At 50.2% G+C, this 21142-nt stretch overlaps 1 protein-coding gene across 2 annotated transcripts; it reads right to left on the bottom strand.

Annotated features, from left to right (window-relative positions):
• Window positions 1-894: 894 nt before the first annotated feature.
• KLHL25 (kelch like family member 25) lies at window positions 895-19086 on the bottom strand. 2 transcript variants are annotated; one of them, XM_059858559.1, is made up of 4 exons: window positions 18911-19086; window positions 13674-13866; window positions 7096-8926; window positions 895-2402 (listed from the first exon to the last, which is right to left on the bottom strand). In XM_059858559.1, the coding sequence occupies exon 3, from the start codon at window positions 8907-8909 to the stop codon at window positions 7140-7142; it is 1770 nt and encodes a 589-aa protein (XP_059714542.1). In that variant the 5' UTR covers window positions 8910-8926; window positions 13674-13866; window positions 18911-19086; the 3' UTR covers window positions 895-2402; window positions 7096-7139. The 2 variants fall into 2 exon arrangements, with proteins under 2 accessions (XP_059714542.1, XP_059714541.1); XM_059858558.1 differs by lacking the exon at window positions 13674-13866 and having other exon boundaries at window positions 18911-19085.
• Window positions 19087-21142: the final 2056 nt, after the last annotated feature.

The raw sequence follows: 21142 nt of genomic DNA, 5'->3' as shown, positions 1-21142 counted from the left end.
TCACATTGGCTTATGCTGCTGCCCACCCAGCTCCTGCAGGCAAGGGGACAGATTCCCTGTCTCCTTTGCAGCTCAGAAATTCAGGCTCCAAATCCCTTTGAGACCCTCTATAACACCCATAGGAAGTTTTGCTTCCCAAGCCCAACAGCCCCTGCGACAAGAGGAGGAAGCAAATACAGCAAATTTGCCTGGTGCCCATTCACTGCTCTGAGCAATGGTCCCAAAATCCCAGCCCTGAGCATAGCTGGAGCTGCTGGTCTTGTAAGGAGGGAAAACCCTCCCAGAGTGTTCCTACAGCAGGGCTGAATCTCCCTGTGTCTCTGTGTGCTCCTCTGGGATGGGGAGAGATGCACATGAAGAGGAGTGTGGAAAGGAGCTCCAGCTGGAAAGCGCATCTCTCCTGTCAAAAGGCCCCTTTTTTGGGAGCTGCAGCAGCCAAGAGAAGGCAAATAAGGAAAACAGAAGCATGAATTCTTCTTGTCTTCCTTAGAAATTACTGGCTTTCCCTGCAGGAGTACAGCTGTGTCTGCACTGGGCCCCTCAACCTATTTGGCAGGTGTTATTAGCACTGCAGACTTGCAAGTTCTCCTGAAACCATGGCATGGACGGGCTGAGTGAGAGCAGCTGTAGAACAAAGAGCCACATGATGTCCTCAGGACATGAGGAGCCCTGGATTTAATTCCCAGATCTAACATTAACCTTGGACAAGACACTTGACATTGTGCCTCAGTTTCCCAAGCACTGAAGCAATAATAATTACAGCTGGGCTGGTTGCTTTGGAGGCTGTTTGTGAACCACCCCATGGAGTGCCAACCCTGTTATTAGTCCCCGGCCCTGTTATTAGACCTAAATCCAACTTCTGAATGAAGACTCCTGTGAAAAACACACAAACAGTTTCCCAGATCATCATTTTTATTAAAGTTCACAAGCAGCTGAAGGGAAAAAAAAAAAAAAAAAAGCCTAGAAGATGTAAATAAACGTCATCCAGCTCATCGCAGACTGGCGGTGCAGAACGTGTGTTCTTCCCGGCAGCGACGGCACCCGCTGCTCCGAAAAGACCTCTGCTGTTTGAAGCTGTGTCAAGGCTTTTCATGGCATTGCATCATTCAGCTGGCCAGGCTACAGCCCAGCCCCATCCAGGGGTGAGAGGCGAGCCTGGAGAATCTGGAGATCTGCTGTGCAGGGAAGCAGGATGCTGGGGCAGTGCAGGACCAGTCCTCGGCAGTGGCCGGTCAGCCGCATCCCGGTACTGACAGCCTGAAATCCACGTGCCTTCCTCCACAGCAAAATGAGGAATGGCTCGGGCTGACAGCTCTTGGATGCATAATCCCAAACACAGTTGGCAGCCAGCGTGCGTGGATAACCTGGGGCAGCCTCAGCCCAACGGCTGGCAGGCAGCACGCTGTCAGAAATGCTCACATCTCTCCAAGGGGAAGCCAGGGTGTGGGGTGCAGCAGGAAGGAGGGGGATCCCTCCCCAGCCCACCCTAATCCCTTGCTCTCCCACTGAAGCCTTGCTGGAGCCAATGTGCCCCTTCCCAAGGCATGTTCTCCACTGCACCCCTTTTTCTGCTCCTTTGCCAATGAGAGCCTCACCCACGCGCAGAGAAGCTCAGCAGACCAGCTCTGAGCATGCAGTGGGCTTTATCTGGGGAATATCTCAGCAGTTGGTTCTGCTGCCTTGGCACACTAACAGAGCCCTGTGCTCTTCCCAGCAGCTGTGTGTGGGGAGCTACCCGGCCTCTGACCAAATCACAGCAGTGAGAAAAGGGGTGGGGAAAAATTTAAAAGGCCCAAAGTACAAACCAAAAGGCATCTGCCCTGTTTTGTCACAGTACGTGGTGATGCTGGCAGCCATCCCAAGCTCCTGTGTTTTAATATTTCAATAGCCCTTGCTCTATGAAATGGCCAGAGGATGGGGAGAGACAGATGCTCTCACCTTGTTCCCTTTAACAAACACTTCCAAGTCACCCAAGCAGCAAGCACTGCCAACGGCAAGTTCACTGCTTTAGAGAAAAACATATTAATATCTCTTAAGCCCCCCAACTGCGTAACAAAAAGGGCTACCCAGCCACGTTTGCTGGTGGATGCAGCCTCCATCTCCCCATCTCTATTGGTCCATGAGAGTCCACAGGCCATCCCTGTGCCCTCTGTGCCCAGCCTGGCAAGGCAGTGCTCTCAGCTCCATCCCTGCACAGTGGCCAGTGACCAGTGGTGGGGCTGGGTAGCCCTTGGTGACCCCGTGGTGTGATGCAGGCAGTGGGGCCTCAGCTGTGCCTCCCATGCTGGTGTCAGGGAGGGATGTGGAAGTTGCCTCGGAGTCCCGTGCGGGAGGACAGGAGGCTCTCGGTCACTGTGTTGGCTCCAGCCGCAAGAGAGGGGACATGGATGTGACTCTGGCATCTGGGGAAGGAAAGAGAAAGCTCATTAGCTGGTGTGATGCTCAGCTCAGCCCACACAGGGCACTCACTGGGGTCACCCCGACTCCCTGAGGTGGGTGAGGTGGAAAGCAGCTGGTTTCTTTTGGAGCTGGGGTGTCCTTTGCTTGTGCAGGACAGGAGAGGGGGCTTCAGCTGGGGAGGGCTCAGAGCCAGAACTTCAGTGGACATGATAAGGGAATGAAAAATTGAGAGAAAAGTTTTCACTCTCTTTTTTTTTTTAGGGCAAGGAAGAGGGCCCAAAAACTGAAACAGACAAAACAAAAAGACCCTTTTTCTCTTTTTCCACAGATTCCTCCAAAAACATCCGTATCATTGACATTTCCAAGGGGTTGATTAATACAGTCTGGGGCCAAGCTCAGACTGCACATGTTTCCATCTGCCCAGGGTTAGGAAAAGCCTGATTTTCATCGACTTTCCTCCCCAGGCCAGCCACTCCCTTCCAACACTGCCTGATAAACTGGCTTCAGAGACAACCAGCCACTTGGAAAGAGCAGCAGTGGCAGAAAAACTGCAATCCCTGTTTATCCGGCCTCCCTATTATACACATGCAAATGGGTTTCCCTAGGAGCCACAGGGAGAAACCAGCTGTGACTCTGTTCCAGGAATTCCAGCAGGTTGCAAGCAACCACCCAGCCCAGCAGCATGCAGGTGAGCAGCAGCCTCTAGGAGCCAGGAGATATCCTGAGTTTTTTTGGGCTGCTCTTTGCTTGGCATGGGAAGGGAACCACACCAGGCAGCTGTAAAGGTGTCTTTGCAAAAAAAGGCTTGTTATCTAAGCTGTAATATAATAACCAGGAAAAGCCATGGAACTGACCCAATTCCTAGTGTGAGTGTGGTACTGGAATACAGCTCAGGGCCTGGCACATGGCCTAAATCTTTGCAGGAGCTCTGGGGCCAAAGTTTAGATTTCAGGTGCCAGAACAGCCTCAAAACCATTCAACCACTTGGTGCCCACCCAAAGGCAGGCACCAGCTGCTGGTGCCACCCTCAGCCCTCAGGGGAGCTAAGCACACACCAAAGGGCTCCAGTGGAAGCCACAAGATCAACTCTGAGCTTCTGGATGCAGCCCAGGAATCGGTGCCTGAGCAGTGCCCAGCCACCAGCCTCTGCTCCCTACAGTGAAGACTGTGAGGAGGCTCCTGTAGGAGCTAAAAAGCACCTGATTAGGAACCTCTGGGCAGGGAACCCCTGGCTTCTTGATGCTACAGGGTTTGGGTTGTCCCGTTTGTTTGGAGATGGGAATTCTAACATCTCCACCCCAGGAAAGCATTTGAGGCTCAGGAGGCAGCACAGATGGATGCAGTGACTCCTCTTTCAAATTCACCTTCCCTGGCTGGACCATGAAATCTGAAGTGACCATCCCACCACCCATCTGTGACTCTGCCCCGTGAAAATCAGTGTCACACAGGACAGATAGTGTGGAGAAGCCACTTTAATGTGGAGACAGGCAGCTTGGAGAACCTGTTCCTGGTGCTGCCTGAAGTCACCTCTGAGGAGGGGTTGAGTTGTCCCCAGCAGCTCTCTCTGCACAGGGCTGTGACAAACCACCCACCACCCTCCCCCAGGCTGGGCTGTGCTTGTCCTTATCAACACAGAGTCTTGATTAGCCTCGTGCTCATTTGTCATGTTCTGCCTCCCCTATGGCTCCACCACCTCGGGTGGGAGGGGATGAGGCTTTCACATTTCATACTGCTAATCACACTTGATCCCTGGAATTAACTGTGGGCAATAAGCACTAAATTAATGTCACAGGGCCTCCTTGGCAGCACTGCTGGGACCTCTGCTGAAACGTGTCCCCGCTCTGTCTGCAAAGGGCTAAGGCCATGCCCTCGAGGAAGCATTTCCAGCTGATCGGTTTTATGCTTCACAGGAAAGGCAGGCTGGGTGCTTTATGACCAACATTTATCAAGGACAGACTATTTGGTTTTCAGGGACCAGTTTATGGGCAGAAGGTTGTTTTTTCCATGAGTACAAAGTACTGTCTCCTGCCATGTGATTGCCCAGGCCTTTTTGCACCAGCCCACCTTGCTCTGCTCTGAGGGGTGGTTGCTCCTGAGTTTTTCCAGGTGAGGACAGGCAATTCCATAGGAAACTGGGCAGGTGCTGGCCAGCCTGCCTTCTGGGCATCCCTGCTTGAAGAAGGATCCCATAAGAACGAAATCAGGTGTTTGAGAAGAGACCTTCCACAGTGGGAGCTGCAAAAACCAGAAAACCCCTCAGCCAGACCTGCAATAGGACAATGGGGAGAACTGGATCATAGCCATAGGATCCTACAGCCAGTTACCCCAGCTCCCAAGCCCAGTTTTTGCACAGCCAGGACAGCCAAGGCAGGCACATGGGATGTGGCTGCTCCAGCCTGGGCAGCATGTACACATCAGGGACATTCACTCACTAAATGAAATAAAACTTACTAAAAAAAAAACCCACTCTAGAAAAATCACGTGGACAGACATTCTTTCTGGCAAGAGCTTGCATGTATTTTAAATAGTTCTTTTAACCGAAGACTGGAGGCAGAGCCAAAAAAGCACATAAAACCCTCACACAGTGACTTTTCACCAGTTTTATTTGCAGTTTCTAGTTTTCTGTGCTTGTGTCAGGCTCCCAATTACAGGGGGGAAAGAAGAACCAACGCAACCCCCACAAAGTTATTTATTAGGTCTGAACAACCCAAAAACAGTAGGGAGGAAAAAAGGTAGGAGAGGAAAATAACATCACTGTGACTTTGAAGACTGTTTTTTATTCAGAGGCTGAGGAATTGACTCCCATCTCAAACTACCCCTTATTCCTACTCCCAGCCATGTGGCTGGTGTTGAGCTTTAATATTCAGATGCATCTGCTACCAGAGAAAATTAACTGTCAGCTCTAGGATGGCTCTTAAAGGGAGGCCCCATTGACCTGAGCTGAAAATGATGGAGTCCTCACAGTCTTGGCTGCAATATTTAATAGCCGAGTGACAGTTAATTAGATTACTGAGCCACTGTGACAGATGCTAGGCAACGCCTGAGGAGGAGAATTTGGAAAGGCCATTATCTTACAGTGCTGGGAACACTTTAAGGTCTCATTTTAACCCTTTCCACTCTTGCCCTGCCCTCATGGTGGTCCAACCCATGTTAAAACCAGGTGTTTCACAAAGACCAGCGTAATGCCCTGGGTGATTTTTTTCCCCACCTGAGAAAAGCAGGTGGTCATGTTGGGCTAATCCCTGGCTGAGGTGCCAGGAACTCCTCCTTGGTTCCCACCTGGCATCAAAAAAGATGATCACTGGGAGGTGCCAGCAATTTCACCCGCTGGGCGATTCCCAGGCGCACCAACCACACCAAGTGGAAAGCAGGGAAGTGAGAGGGTGTTAGAGGCTTTGGGCAGCATTCCTTCTTCCCTGTATTAAGTGAAGTGGATTTTGATGAGTCTGTGGAAGAATTTCCCTCCCCACAGTCCCCACTTTCCAAATAAAACTGTAAGTGAAGCTTGTCAATCCCACACCCATAGTGAGGGTTTCCCAGCTCCTTCAGCTGGCTGGGATGCAGGCTGCAACCACCAGAGCAGGGCTGTGTGTGCTGCTGGCACTGAGAAACCTGCACACTGAGCTAGCAGACGTGTTAGTGACTTCCTGGGAAGGTGATGCTATCTAAATGCTGCCTGTATCACTATCTGCTTTCACAATGCAAGTTGAGAAGAGTTTTTGGGCTTTGTCAGGCCAGCTGCGTCTCAGCACAGGTTGGTGAGGACATGCAAAGCCCTGTGGAGCCACACTGACAACCAGAACAGCAACCAAACACCCCACTGGGGAGGAGAGAGGAGGAACCAGAAACCCTGTCCCAGGAGCACCTTCCCTGAGCAAGAGAAAATCAGAGTGCCAGAATGAGACACATCATGGGTTTCCACCAACTTTCTTATTCCCACACAACCCAAAACACTGATAAACACATTCTTCTTCTGGTTACAAAACCCCTTCCCTCCCACTCAGGTCTGACACAGAAGTCTCAGAAGTTCTGATTTAACAAGCAACTGTTTGGATGATAAATAAACACCAAGACCATCAAATGCACCATGGCTTCTATGCTTTTGCTTCTGCTACCCACTGAAATGTAAATAGAGAGCATAAAAAGAGAACCAGGATTTGCTGGCATTCCAAGGGTCACTTGCCTACATATTCAACAGTTCTAAATACATCAACCAGAAAAATCAGCAAAAATATCAAACTACTGAGACATTCCAAAGCAGTTGTTGCCCTGGTATCTCCCAGGAGTCACATACAAGTGTTTTTAGGAACCTTAACAACCTCAGCTGCATGGGAACAGGATGTATTCCATGGTGAGAGCAGGTGTGGACTCATCTGCCCATCCACTCCCCCACAGAAGGGTGAGGCTGGTATATCCAGCTACCTTGGAGCAGAAGGAGAGGAGCCCCATCCGTCTGTGCACATGTATCTCTTAAGATACTGCGAGGATCATCTGGAAATAAGAGAACCCTTGGAACTATCTAGACTTACACTAGAGCACTGCAGAGCTGGTTATTCTTTCCTGGCTCTGCATCCCACTTTTAAACGTTCTTTCCCTATAAAATTACTTCATGAGCACCTGTGGCTTCAGCATGGTGTGTGGAGATACAACTGAGGCAAGATGGTAATTTTTAATTTAAGAGGAGGAGACCCTTACCTTCACTGACCTCCTGGAAACAAGCCCCCAGGCCCTGCCCCTCATCACGAGGGCAAGTGCTTCCAGGTGCTGACAAAAGCTGTGGGGATGAGCGAGTAAGGCACCGTGGTGATACAGTTCCACGTGTCTGACGTGGGGTCATAGCAGTCCAGCGTTTTGCACCTCTGAGTGCCAAAGTAGCCTCCTACCACATAGAGTTTGTTCCCCGAGGCCAGGGCGTGGCAGGACATGCGCTTGGCCGTCATGTCCCCGATGCGCGTCCACTGGTCCGTCTCGCAGTCGAAGCGGTAGGCGGAGGCTGCCGTGAACTCCGTGTCTCCTCCCATGATGAAAATCTGGCTGCCCAGGACAGCGGCCGCCGTGTAGCGCCAGGGCTGCGGGCACTCGGCTTTGATGGTCCATCTGTTCTCAGCTGGATCATAGCACTGCACTTTGGACACCATGTCTCGGTGGATGCTGGTCCCACCGAAGACAAAGAGCTTCAGCCTGGCGCTCACCACCGCGGCGTTGCTCACTCCGTCCCTCAACGGAGCCACCATCATCCACTTGTTGGATATGGGGTCGTATTTCTCTACTTGCTTCAAGGAAACAGAAGGAGAAGCAGGGAAGACTCCAGCTACTGCAGTGTGTCCACCAACCACATACAGGCAGTTTTCCAATTCGGCTGAGCCATGCCCAAACCGCGCGATTAACATTGGGGCAGCTTTGGACCATTCCTCATGCACGGTGTCATAAACCCAAACATCTTTGGAGACGCCGTTCTCTGAGCCCCTGCCTCCAGTGATGTACACTTTGCAGCCGATGGCACAGGCACTAAATTCCTTCCGTGGACTTGGCAGGTCCGCTTTGGGAATAATTTCCTTTGCTTTGTGATCCACTTGGTAGATCTTATCACACATGAAGGTCTGTCCTCCCAGGATCAGCAAGGTGTGCCCAGCTTTGCGAGGCCTGGCACAGAGGCTGGTGACCACCCCATCATTCTGGAGGATCTTCTTCTTGCACTGAATAGCTTCATCCAGGACAAGCTTGTTCCTTTCATCCACCATGATCAAGTCCTCGCAAGCCAAGGCTTCCTTGAGGCATTCTGAAGGAAGCAAAGCCAGACGAACATTCCTCAGAAGTTCTGGGAGATAAGCCTTCCGCTCATCCAGGTCATATTTCACCCACTGCATGACAGCCTTAAAGACCTTTTCTTCATCCTCGATTTCCAGCTCATCACTGGAGATGAGGTCCAGCAAAGTGTCCTTGGAAAGGTTGTTGAAATCCTCACTCTTGTGAACAGTCTCAAAGTTGACCAGGCACATCCTCCAGGAGAGCTCATAGAGCCGCCGGCACTGATGAGCATCCGAGAGCAGCATCATGCCCAGGCAGTTGGAAGGGTAGAGGTTCTTCTCCAGGAACTCAGCCGCTGCATCTCGGACATCGTGGAACTGCAGCATGTCCCCAGCCTCCAAGAGGGACTCAGCATTCTCCTCATTGATAATGATCCGAGAGGAGTAAGCAAAGTCCAGCAGTAGCTCCAGCACCTCTGGGTGGAGGCTGTCATGGAAGTTCACCTCGTCATCCAGGCTCTCCCGGAGGCCGTTGCTGAACATGGCCTCGAAGTACCTGCTGGAGGCAGCCAGCACTGCCCGATGGCACGGGAAGGACCTGTTCCCTGCCCAAAGGGTGACATCGGTGAACATGCAGTGCTTGCGCAGGGTGTTCAGGTGGGACAGGACGCAGTCCGGGTGGGAGGCCTTGTGGAAAAGCAAGATGTTCATGGAGCCGGTGCTGGTGCGGGATTTACGGTTCTCGTGCACGCTGACGGACATGGTGGCGCAGCTCTTGCCTGCAGGGAGACAAACAGGGAAACCATCATTCCCTTGTCCTGACTGATATAAGCCATGGAGAACACATGCATTAGTTATCCAACCCTGGTACACTGCCAGTGGATCTCAAAGCTGCAGGTGACATCCCTGTGGCTCCTGCACTCTCGCATCCTCCAAGAAATTTAACTCAGGCTGAGCAGGGCAAGAAAGCAGAGTGGGGTGAAGGGGGAAATTCTGCTTTGGTTTCAACAAAGGAGCAACAAAGTGAGGCAATCAAACCCCAAACTTGGTGTAGATTGTTTCAACAGCCCCCAGAGGGTATTGGCAAACCGCAGAAGAGTTATTTTTCCTTAGAAAACAGCATAGAGAGAGCAGACTATCCAGGATAAAGGGCATTGGTCTGTTCTTGGCTCAGCAGAAATTAAGTTTGGCTTCTGATTTTCATGTAGATTACTGCAGGTTTAGGAAAAGCAACTGCTACAGGTTTTATGTACAAAATATTTAATTACCAGCAGAGGCCAAAAGTTTGAACTGATTTTACCAAACCCATTTGTTGCACTTTTTGATTATAAAACTCACCAGACATCTCATGTGACTTAAACATTTTTCAGGACAGATTCTATTCAGAATAAGACAAAAGAAAGACATAAATTATGTTTTTTACCAGACAGGCAGAATCAAACACAAGGCTTTTATTAGCTACTATTTCACTTAAGTGCTACCTGATACCAATCCTTGCCTGTAGAAAAAAACCCCTTTGGACTAATCAAATTAATACTACCTAGATGATAAAATCCAACTCATTTACTCCAAAATGCTTTAGCCAGTTGTATTTTGCTTCCCATGTAACTAAAGCAGACAGACACAGACCTCTCTTACAGGAGAAAGTTAATACAGAACTCGTCCCAAGGTTTGAAAAATAAACCTAAAAAAAATCAGAAGTGGGTCAACCTTCACTCCAGTCACCGAATTGTTTAGACAAGACAGTTGAGGAAGGCTTTTTAGATGGGTTCTTTTTGTTAATGTTGGTTGGATGGGTTTTTTTTTTCTTAACTTTCTCTTCACAGGCTGGGATTTCTCAAGGGTCTCTCCAGCCTGCAAACACAAGGTCTGCAGATGAGCCCAGTCTTCCTCAGCCAGCACTGGGGTCTTGGAGGAAACCACAAAATGCTGAGAGAATGGCTGCTGCGCCCCCAGGCTGCCGGCAGGTCACAGCCTTGACCTGGCAGTGACCTGGAGCTGCTCAACCCTCCCACACTCCATGGGTGGATGACCTCAGGAAGAGGCAGATGGCCAGATAAGTTGCCTGACTCAGGCTCTGCTCATGAGCTTCCTGCCCCTGCTTCTCCAGCACCTCCAAAAGAGCCTGAATTAGACAAACAGTTGTGGGCATGTTGCTCCTTCCCCGCCCGCTGTCAAGAGTTATTGAGGTTGGTCTTCTCGAGGCCTCACTCATTCCTCAGGGCTGTGTCACAGTCCAGGGAAAAGTCTCTGCACTTCTCCATGCAGAAACAACAGCTTGCCCAAGCAGCCACAAGTCCTGCTCAGCCTCGGAGTGTGGGCAGGAACACTGATGTGGGTAGTCAGGTGGGAAATGTCCATATCCATGGCCTAAACTCTGGCAGCCTGGGACAGAGGCTGACAAGCTCATTTCACTCGTGACTGGAGGCTGTGCAGAACCACGGCTCCAAAACAGGAAGGAAAATGCCATTATGGAACAGCACTTTGAAGTGCATCTGAAGGAAATGTTTCCAACATCTACACCCAGCACAGGAACAACACTAATTTAAGGGGTTATTTGGATTCCCATGTCAACGCCGAAGCGAGGAATACAAATGAAACATTAATGAGTCTGCTAAAAGCTATTGATTTAGGTTCCTATTCCTACAACCTCAGAAACCACCCTGCCACTGCTATGGCTTTCTTTTCTCACAGCTCAGGTCAGCTATTCAGTGTCAACCTTTGATTTGCTTATGCACAAAAAAAGAAGCAATTTATATAGGACAGCTATGGAAACAAACAGAGACTGCAGGAATGGAGCAATGATTTTTCTGACACTAAGATTAAAAGCACCTACTCAGAGTGGAAGGAGCAGGTCATTTAAAAAATTGAAATGTCTATATAAAAGCTGCAGCAAAGCCATTTTTTATATATCCATACACATAAGGACACATACATATATCACACATGTGCACACACACACATATTTCAAATCTCAGGCTTCCAGCATCAAATATCTATCCCAGGGAACTTGGAGGCAAATAATATTTCTATCTTACATGTATTGAAGAATATCCAGGGAATAAATTGGCAGTCCAGTTCCCAGCACTGTTCTTTCTATCATGTTCACTACAGGCACCAACTGACCCCCAGCACAGCTGGAATTCTGAAAGCTAAAGAGGACACAGTCACAGCCCCTTTACTTGGCCTCTCCTGGAGTGGGGTTATGACACTGGATGTCACTGGTCACAGACAAGCAGGGGTAGACAGACCATTAAACTGAAACTAAAGCAGCCCCTGAACTCTGGGGTGCAGCCATCTCACCAGAAAGCCTTGCTTGTGGTTTTCAGCGACACCCAAACAGCTTTTTCTGAGAGCTTCTTGGATCCTGCCATAGCTGGGCACAAGCAGAAAAGTGGCAGACACTAATCCTCCCCCTAATAACTCCCCTCACTGCATGCCTCAGTCTACCAGAGACCTTGGCATCATCTCACCCATATCAGACAAACAGAAACTGCAGGCAGCAGCTACTTCATCTGGCAAATTTCTTCCAAAATGTAGCAACTGACAAACCTCAGAAGCCTGTAGGCAAAGTGTCTTCTACAGTTTCACGACATGCACAGAAGTGCTTTGGTTTAAGCCATGTTTAACTGCAGCCATGAGCAGGCTGGATCTGTGACGTGCACTTCCCTGAAGCAGACACATTCAGAGCACAATTTGGCCCCTACCACACTCCTTGCTCCCTTACCCAGCTACTGAGCTAAAGAGAAAAAGCAGAACCACTCTGAATGAGGAGTACTTTACACAAAGCAACCTGTCAGTGGCCCTTGCCAAGCTCCCACCTGCTCTGTGAGAGCCCGGGGGTTATCAGAGCTCCCAGCTGCATCTTCCATCATGCAGGAAGCTGTTGTGGAACAGCCATGTCAATGGGAACAGCAGAAGGCACAACCTGAACAAATTGGGGCTTGAATTTCTCCACGCTGCATTCATTTCTTTTCCTTCGAAAGGCAGTTATTGAAAAAATAAATATCTACTGCATCACCTTTAAAAGGATCTTACTGCACACAGAGGCAGATAATAATCCTTCTTCCATATGGATGAGGGCAGAGGGGCATCAGCTTTTTGACAGCTATCCAATGCTGTCTGCTGGCTGAAGTATTCCCCTGGCTGTCTGCAGCCTTTGTGCAGCCAGGATGGGAAAGACAGGTTTTTTCCAGCAGAGCAAGATAAGGTTGCTTTGAAAATCCTTCCACTCATCCAGACACGGCAGACAGCAATCCTGAAAGAAGGAAGGAGTTGGCTCAAGAAAAAAAGACCCCTCAAATCTCAGCTCATGAAGAAAACGCCCCAGCAGTCTCTCTGGACAGGACAAAGCTTGCAAAGAGAACAAGAGAAAAACAAAAGCAGAGAGCTGGCCAAACTCCCCACATGAAGAACCACAGCTCTCCTGTCCGAGTGCCTTTTGCTTCCTAAAAACCACACCCCAGCAGAGGACTTTCCATCCCAGGCTGATGGGGCACCCTTCCAGAGCCCTGCTGGAATGGTCCTTTAGGAGAACCTCAAAACATACTCCACCACCTCTTGAAAAACCTAAGTGCCTCTTAGACAGACACTTTGAAGCTGTATCAGGCCCTGTCCTTAATCACAAAAGAACTGCATATGAGAGAACAGCTCAGAAAGGTTATTGATACATGAACTATAATTAGCCAGGCTTGGGGTTTCCCCTCCATCTCAAACCAAGGGGCTCTCCACAAATCTCCAATTTCATTCCTGCAGGGAATCACCAGCTGACATCCTGCTTGCTTTCAAAAGGACAAGATTTGAGAGTGATTAATATGCTCCCCAGTGGGACTTCAGGGAATCAAGAATCATTTCTGCTTAGAAGAGCAAAACTACAGGGTTTACGAATGTTCTCCCAAGATCAGAAAGGCTGGCTAAACACCAACAAAGACCCCAAGTCCCATGATCCAAAACTGACACTTTCTGTTTCGCCCATGAGAAAAGCAGCAAGCAGAACACGTTTCTTTTTGCCCTACTCAACCATGAACTATTTAAAGCTGTAAATAAGTAAATAAATAGGCAGGTTCCTTGCTGGCTCAGCTCAGAAGACCTGGATGAAACTGCTCACACTGCAGCAGTTTCATTCCCAAGAAGCCATATGGGCCCTCCATGCATGGGCTGTACTACAGCATACAGACACTCCTTACAAATCAGAGCAGACCCACCTGGAATGGCCAGTGACAGCAGGCATAAGATTCATCTTTATTTTCTCCCCATCTCACACTGTCAACTCTGTCGGGTGAAACTCTGTCTTGAACTTGGTCAAAGTTTAACTTCTCCCGGAAAGTGGTGGGATCAATTCTCTTTTAATTAGTAATGTGCCTGCTCTCTCATCCCAAATATCTGTACCTTTCCAATGCCCTCATGGACTCCACCACCTGGTGCTTAGGCCAGCACCATTATCCCAGGCCAAAATTACTGCTATAGAACCAATTTCTCCCTTTTTACTGTAGAGAGTAGCAAAGTAGAAATATAAAAGTCACCTACTGTGTTGTCTTCACAGGGAAGAGCTCCTTGCAAAACTGCTTAGGAGAAAGAGCAGTGAGGCAACACGCTGTCAAACACAGAGCCAGATAGAGCTGTGTTTCAGATGCAATTTCCCAGCACTGGAGACCATCAAAAGGTTTGAGAAAGGGGATCTGTTACATGCAGGCATTCACGTACTCAGAGGCAGCTTGAGCTTTAAAAGAAAACAGGAAAGGATGGTGGGGGAGAGACATAAAAAACAAGAAAGGGGAAGGAACAAATGTGAAGATGTTTTCTGATGATTTTCCTGTCCTTGCATAACACAGCAGACCGTCAGGTACACAGCTTGGAGCTGCTTGAAATGCTCCACACTGATAATGCTCTTCTGTCAAGAGTGCTTGAGATGAAAGGAATTAAAATTGCACCTGGCATTTAGTGCAGCACCACGCTTGTTGAGTGTGGAGCCTGGACTGCTGCCAGGTGGGCAGCACGGGACCTTCACTGCATCATGTCCCAGGCATGCCCTCTGCTCTGTCCACTCTGTGTGCCTGCATGCAGACTTTGCTCTCTTACAGGTTGGGTTCATCTCCAGCCATTCCAGTGAATTTAGTGGTTTGCCTGTGTTAGCCAAATTTGTTCCTGTTCTCTTCAGGATGACTAACACAGCAAAGAGGCAATTGGGATTTTGCAGGCTGGAATTCAGACAATGTAACTGCTGTGAATCAGAGGGTACCACTCTGGATTGGCCCTTCCTGACAAACTCTTGATGTTTCACCAGGTTTGCAAACAGGCAAACAAAGGAAAGGCAGCTGACTCCATCCTCCCAGTGCAGAATTTCTGATCCTGCCCCAACCTTTGAGAATGGGAGGCATCCTTATCATTTCTTCTCATTTTCTCACTTCCTAGTCTAGCCTGTACATCCTAGACAGAAAACAGAGAGACCATGTGAAAGGCTCCTTCTGTTGGCTCAGACAGAAACTGGGAGGTTTTCCAAGCCCAATTCTGTAGGCTCCAGGAATCAGATTGTCTGGAGAAGATCCGGGTACATATCTGAACATTTTGAAACTCAGTCTGAGTTTCATATCCCACTCATTCTCATATCCCATCCTCAGCAGTACCCACCATTCCTCCCTTTAAACCCGTGCCCCACTCTGAGCCTACAGCCACCACAAGAACCTACTAAATGCCACTTACTTGACAGAAAATCAGAACATTATTGCCAAGCTGAACCAATTAGTGAGATTCTTGTTTTGTCTCACAAAAGCACTGGTAAAGGAGCTGTAGTGCCTCAAATCTATGACATGCACCCATCTGAGTCTAAGGCAACCATGCACCAACCACAATAAAAATACCTGTAGGAAATCCTCTTTGCATGCAATCCATGCAGTTCTATTTGCAAATCAGGTACTGGACTTGCTACTCTGCAGCTGAGATACTCCAAAAAGCTGCCTGAGCTACCTGTGACAATCAAATAGTTCATGTTCACCACTAAACACACTGGCTTTGCTGTTCCTGGGAATACCACGCCCTCCTACAACCACTACCCAAACTGGGATAAATAATGCTTTTAGCCACAGTCCAGGCTCCAGACAATAGCTTTTCACTGCTATGCCTTAACCCCAGCGGATCTTTTCAGAGCCTGTGATTCATTTCAGAGGCTGTGGTGGGGTTTTGTCCTTCCTGCTGCCCTCCAGCTCTGCTTGTGAATACACCCCATTCTGCCAGATCAATCACAGGCGCTTTGCAAAATGAATGGGGGGCTGCAGAGGAGGCAGGCGCGTTCACAATCCCCTCTTCCAAATTATACCCCAAAAGGCTCCAGAACAGGAACAGTCTACTTGACTGCAGTACCTACCCCAGCCCCATCTGGGCAGGATAAAGTCCTTTTCAAGCAAGCCAAACTTGCTAATGTGCTGCAAAGGCAACATTACCTTTGGTACTTCAAACACAGAGGAACCACATGCCACTTCCCAGGGAGAGTTTAGGAGATGAGATGTGGTACACATCAAATTTATGCCAGAATAACCACAGCAGCTGCTGACTCCAGAGATCTTATTCAGATCCTCCCACTCTCCCAGCTCTGAGGCTGGCAGAGCTGAGTGCTCCAGTGCCCTGGCTGACCAAAAGCCCTGTCACGGATGCTCACACCAAACAGGTCTGTCTGCCTGCCTGCTGTCAGGGCAGGATTTCAATTTTGGGCCTGGCCAGTTAAGCTGGGGTTTTGTTTTGCCTTCCCCACTCCGCTGCCAGACAGGAGATCATGGTACAACTGGCAGCTTTGGTTTGCTCATTTGCAATTCTGGCTGGAGTTCAGAGCCCTGGAGATGGGAGGCCCTCACGCCTCCTGAACGGATTAGCCCCTCATGCTGCTGGGCATGGGGGACATCCATTCCCAACTGGATTGTAAAGCACTGACAGATATTGAAGGGTCTGGGGCTGCAAGACAGGCTGTTGCTTATTGCCCTCTGGCTTTGGAGAGAAGGAATAAAAAAACCTCTGATTTTCCCATTTTGGGGCTCACACAGCATCAAACCACGCACTCAGCTTGCAAGTTATGTGCCATTGTGGCATCCCTGCAGCAGCCCAGGCTGCCTCAGGCATCCTGCACACACTGCAAGCAGAGCAGAGTGATTGCCAATGTGGTACAGTAATAAATTTGCCTCACCACAATGTGACAGGCCATCATATAAAACTGGTACTCTTTGCAAAGACTAATGGTCAGCAAGCAGAGAGCGGTTATGGGACATGCAGCATTCCCAGGCTCAAGCAATGGGGTAAAGACAGAGCTGTCTGTTCTGGCTGGAGTGATACTAATAGCCACTGCGGGGATATAAAGCTGATAAGCAAAGACAGAGTGATGTGATGGTGGTTAAAGGTCAGGCCGGGGGGCTTGGGGTAGCTTGTTACAGCTAAATGCTTCCCAGCCAGCATCCCTGCAGCCACTGTTTTCAGCAGCGCCAGCTACACTCACTGCAATCCAACTACAGCCTGTGAGAGAGGGGAGTAAATCTGGCCCTCAGGTCAAGGGCTGACAGGGCTCCAAACCTGCCCCTTCCACAGTCCCTGAGCACAGCGTGGCTGCCACTGACACCCTGGGCCAGCTCTGCCTGTCCTGCCCCACCTACTCGGGGCCAAGCCAAGGCACTGCTCAACACTCTTTTGTAATGCTGACACTTCCATCCGCACCTCCAACTCTGCCTGTCCTCTCCCACCTCCACAGACGGCCACATCCTGCCCTTCCTGTTTCACTCATCCACCTCCTAAACATTGCCTAAAACGTCCCCTGACTGCTAAGCAGGACCTGAACTTCTGCAGGCTTTGGAAATCATTGGTCACCGCCACAGGGACAAAAATGCTATCATAATTCACATGTGCATATGTACACACAGATATGCATGCACACACTCCTTATCTCCATACCAGAACATGTCCAGCACTCCCTCGAGAGCCAAAAGAACCATCTTATGGATCAGACTCATGCTCATTTTCACACACTTGGAATATATGTTATGCAATACCTTGTCATCTGTCCCCAAGCTGTCGCCTTCACAAATTTATTTTGCCTTGCTCCTTCAGTCAAACCATTTTCAACTGGCCTGAACTCCTCTGCAAAGGAACATCTGAGACACCAACCTCCCTGCTTGAGTTACTTGAGCCTGCCCCAAACACAGCAGGAGAGGATACCACACTCTGCACACATGCTGAGGCAGGGGACTTCAGATAACAATCCTCAAATGAGAAAATGAACAAGAAAGGAATAGGAAATTTAAGTTCTTCAGTGCTGAAGCTGCTCACAGTCTCCCATCTCCACATTATGGTGCAAGCCTGCAGCAATTTTCACTCTGCTTTTCATTCTGAGAATCTTGTGCCACCCCACACCTTCCTGTTGCAGAGCAGACTTCCACCTATGCCTCCTCCCCAAGTGCTTTACTTGGGCTTATCACAAAGATAAGCCAGAGCAGATGGCTGGGGTTAAAGACACAAAAGAGACAAAATATGCTTTCAGATAAAATTTGATTTGCAGCAGAAAACAGGACCAGGAAGACAGAGAGGCCCCAGAAAGGATCCTATAGCATTAAGGAGTGACTCTTTGAGAGATGCACAGAGAGCAGAACATAGAGGAGAGCTCAGGAGCAGAGACAAGAAAGTAGGAGGAGGAGAGCTCAGAACTCTGGATGGAGACTGTCACCAGGGCAGCTGAGCCAACAGCAGCAGCTGGCCACCAGCAGAACACATGGGCTGTGTTACACATCTCGGGTTGCTCCTAAGGTAACTTCAATAAACACAAGTGTCACAAGATGCAGGAAAGAAGAAGGAAAAACAAGGGAAGTTGTCAAAGTATAAAGGTTGCAGAGCTGCTTGTTTTTTTCTTATGGCTCTGGATCTGTCCTGGAGAGGAAGAGGTATGTCTGGAGGAAGGCTACAAAATCCCACAGCACCCTGGCTGAGGAAATCACTCCAGCAGATCACAAGAGAACACGGGCAGAGATTGCCAGGAAAGGAAAACAGAGCAGTCATGACACTTGGACTCTCCACTGGAATGGTATGAAACATTCAGCTGCCTGCTTATGCAAAGCTGAGGGCAGATTTTCCAAGCACAGGTCTGGCTGGTCTAAGCCCCCTACCCCAACAATCACTAGTGGAGAGAAAAAGAAAATAAAGACAAAACAAATTTAGACAACCCAACTACCAAACAGGCTCTTAATTTTTTTAAATGCAAAGGGGCCTGTGAGGACAGGAGGAGGAGGAGGAAGAACTATTTTTCTCCTCTGTCAGCTCAGCTCAGTCACTCACACAAACCTGCTCACTTCTCTAGACAGGCTTGTTCAAACTGATTTAATACTGATTTCAACAGAGGCCATTGATGTTGTGTCCCTCGGAACACAGTTTCGAGATATATGTATATATAGGGACGAAAGAGGAGAAAAGAAAAACAAAGCAAAAAGCAATGCTACCTGGCTTTCTCATTAATGAAATTAATAGCTGGGGTTTAATAATTATTAATTTTTTTCTTTTTTTGTTTTAGAAGTGAAAAGACCTTCCCCTCCCTAAACCTTTTCCTGCCGCTTCCTGCCTATGGAACACGATGCTCCAAAGCCCTAGCGAGCCCCGGGCCGGTACCGGGGGCAGCACTCATGGTCCCTCCTGCCGGGGGCCGGCACATCCCCGTCCCCGGGGCTCCGAACCCCAGCAAGCGCTGTGGTCGGAGGGGGTCTGCCAGCAGTGAGCGAACCCAGATGTGGGGGGAGAACACTCACCGTCGCTTGGCCGAGTCGAAATCTCCGTGAGGCGCGACACCCCCCGCGCGGGGTGGCAGGGACGAGGAGACAGGGGCTGCGGGGCTGCGGGGCTGCGGGGCTAGGGCTGGAGCGCGGAGCGAGCGCGGAGCGGGCCCGGCGCGGCCCCGCGCACAATGTACCCGCCGGGCGGGCCCGGCCGCGCGTGGGACCGCGGGGGTGGGGCCGCCCGCCGCCGCCGCCACCAATCAGCGAGCTCTGCTCCCGTGACGTATATTTCCCGCCACGCCCCCTGCGAGGGAAGGGGCCAATAGGAGGGCGGGATGACGGTTTGTGGGCGAGGGGGCGGTTTGTGGGCGGGGCGAGACGAGCCGTCGGTCCCGGCGCTCAGGGCCGCCTTCCGCCGCGCTGCGGCCGGTCGGTCCTGGCCCCGCGCCGGTTGCTGCGGGGCTTCTCGGGGGAACGGCCCGCGCTGCGCTTCGGCCCCCTGTGGAGGCAGCTCTGGTGCGAACCCGTCCCCCTGTGTCCCGGCTTTTGCCCCCACAGCCAGCGCGCAGCGGGGCCCGGCCCGGCCCCCGCGCGTTCCGCAGGATGGGCACCCCGCGGAGCTATGTCCCTGCGTGTCACTCACTCACCCACCCACCCGCCGCACTCCCTGTGACGGCACAGGGAGTCAGCAAAACCCGGCTAAAATTCAGGCAGATGTGTGAAATGGCCGGGCTCAGCAGAATTTCGGTGCGTGGGGGATGTGGAGGTCAGCAGGGCCGCCCGCGGGGCCAGCGGTGAGCCTGGGATCGGCCGGAGAGCGGCCGGGGCCGTGCCCCTGCGTGGGGACCACCCGCGGGACGGTGCCGTCATCTGGAAGGAGCCGGGGGGGACGTGGCAGCGCTGCCTTCAGCAACAGTGTGGGCTGAAGCTGGAAAAAACCCCGCTCATTTGGAAACAATAACATTTTTCAAAGCAATAACGTTTTCGTATAACACAAGAGCAGCTGGAAGCAGCAGTGCCTCTGGTCCCACCCGTGTTTTCCAAGCCCTGCTCTGGAGTGAGGCACAGCAGGTAACTGCAGACCTGCCCTGTGGAATAATTTCACAGTGAGTGGCTGTGCCTTCCCTGGGGTTTGTGGAACGCTTCATCTACCAGAAAAAAAAGAAGCTGGAAGCTTTCTTTGGTTTCACAAATTTTAAATACACAGAGGAGGCAGGGAAGAGCTGTTCACTGTCTTCTCCCACGACCCCATTTCTCCAGGGTCCTACTCCCCATACACAGTCACAAATGTTCAGTAATAAGAGACAAATGAAAAACTAACAGCTCTGCTAAGTGTATCTCCCCAGATAATGGCTGGATGGGAATATCCAAAGTGCACTGAAATTCCCATACACTCAGGGATGCACTGTTTGAGGGCTGCTCCTTCCAACCCAGTAAAGGAAATCTCCCCAGTTTGCCTACTGAAGTTACTACCACTGCTTGTCCCGGTGACAACTGGTGGTGACTCCACTGAAGCACTGCCTGCATCACCAATTTTACACGGTGTGGGCATGGGAGGAGGTTGGAAGGTTGCTGCTGTGGGGATATATTGAACCAGAAGCTCCCATAAGTACAAAATACATCCTTTCTTCACAGCTTGAGACAGAAGGTCAGTTACAGCTGGCACAGGCCGTGCATGGTAAACAACAAAGTACACTGAAGATGTTGAACTGTATCGAATTCCTGGGTTTTTTTGATCTGTGTTGTTCCAGGTCATTGCAGTTTAACTCTTAGGGTGCTGCTGCCTTCCCAGCCACAGTTCCAGCTACTCTTGAGGAGGCTGAAAATTGTCTGGGAGCCTGCTAATGACTTTAATGAGCTGCTCATGAAGACAACAGGGATTTGTGCAATAGGTGGGTGTGGTGGCATCCTGAATACATCTGTAAAACAACAAAAACATAAAAGACAAAATTGATTTTCCCTATTCCTGCTGCGTTCCACCCAGCTGTTCCTGAGTATGAAGGAGCTGGGAAGAAAAGCAAGGTCACATTTCTTAATTCCAAAGCACGTTCAGAGTGTAACTACAAAAGCCAGTTGCTGTCCTAGCAAGCTGTGTGTGAACCCAGCCTGTCGTCTGCAACCTGGCAGGCAGAATGCTGGCAGCTGCCTGTCCTGGGGTCACACAAAGCTCAGGAGAGCTCCGTGCCTGAAAAGACACTTCAAAACCGTGATGTCTATCACTAATCTCCACCTACCAGCTTCTGAGCTGGAGCTCTCACTACTCTG

The sequence above is a fragment of the Haemorhous mexicanus genome, chromosome 13 (assembly GCF_027477595.1).
Source record: "Haemorhous mexicanus isolate bHaeMex1 chromosome 13, bHaeMex1.pri, whole genome shotgun sequence".
NCBI lineage: Eukaryota > Metazoa > Chordata > Aves > Passeriformes > Fringillidae > Haemorhous > Haemorhous mexicanus.
The sequence above is the reverse complement of the archived record's forward strand: the minus strand, read 5'-3'. Positions and strand labels throughout refer to the sequence as shown.

Excerpts from the sequence above, each read along its gene's own strand:
- KLHL25 (XM_059858559.1), bottom strand. The coding sequence starts at position 8,909 with ATGTCCGTCAGCGTGCACGAGAACCGTAAATCCCGCACCAGCACCGGC.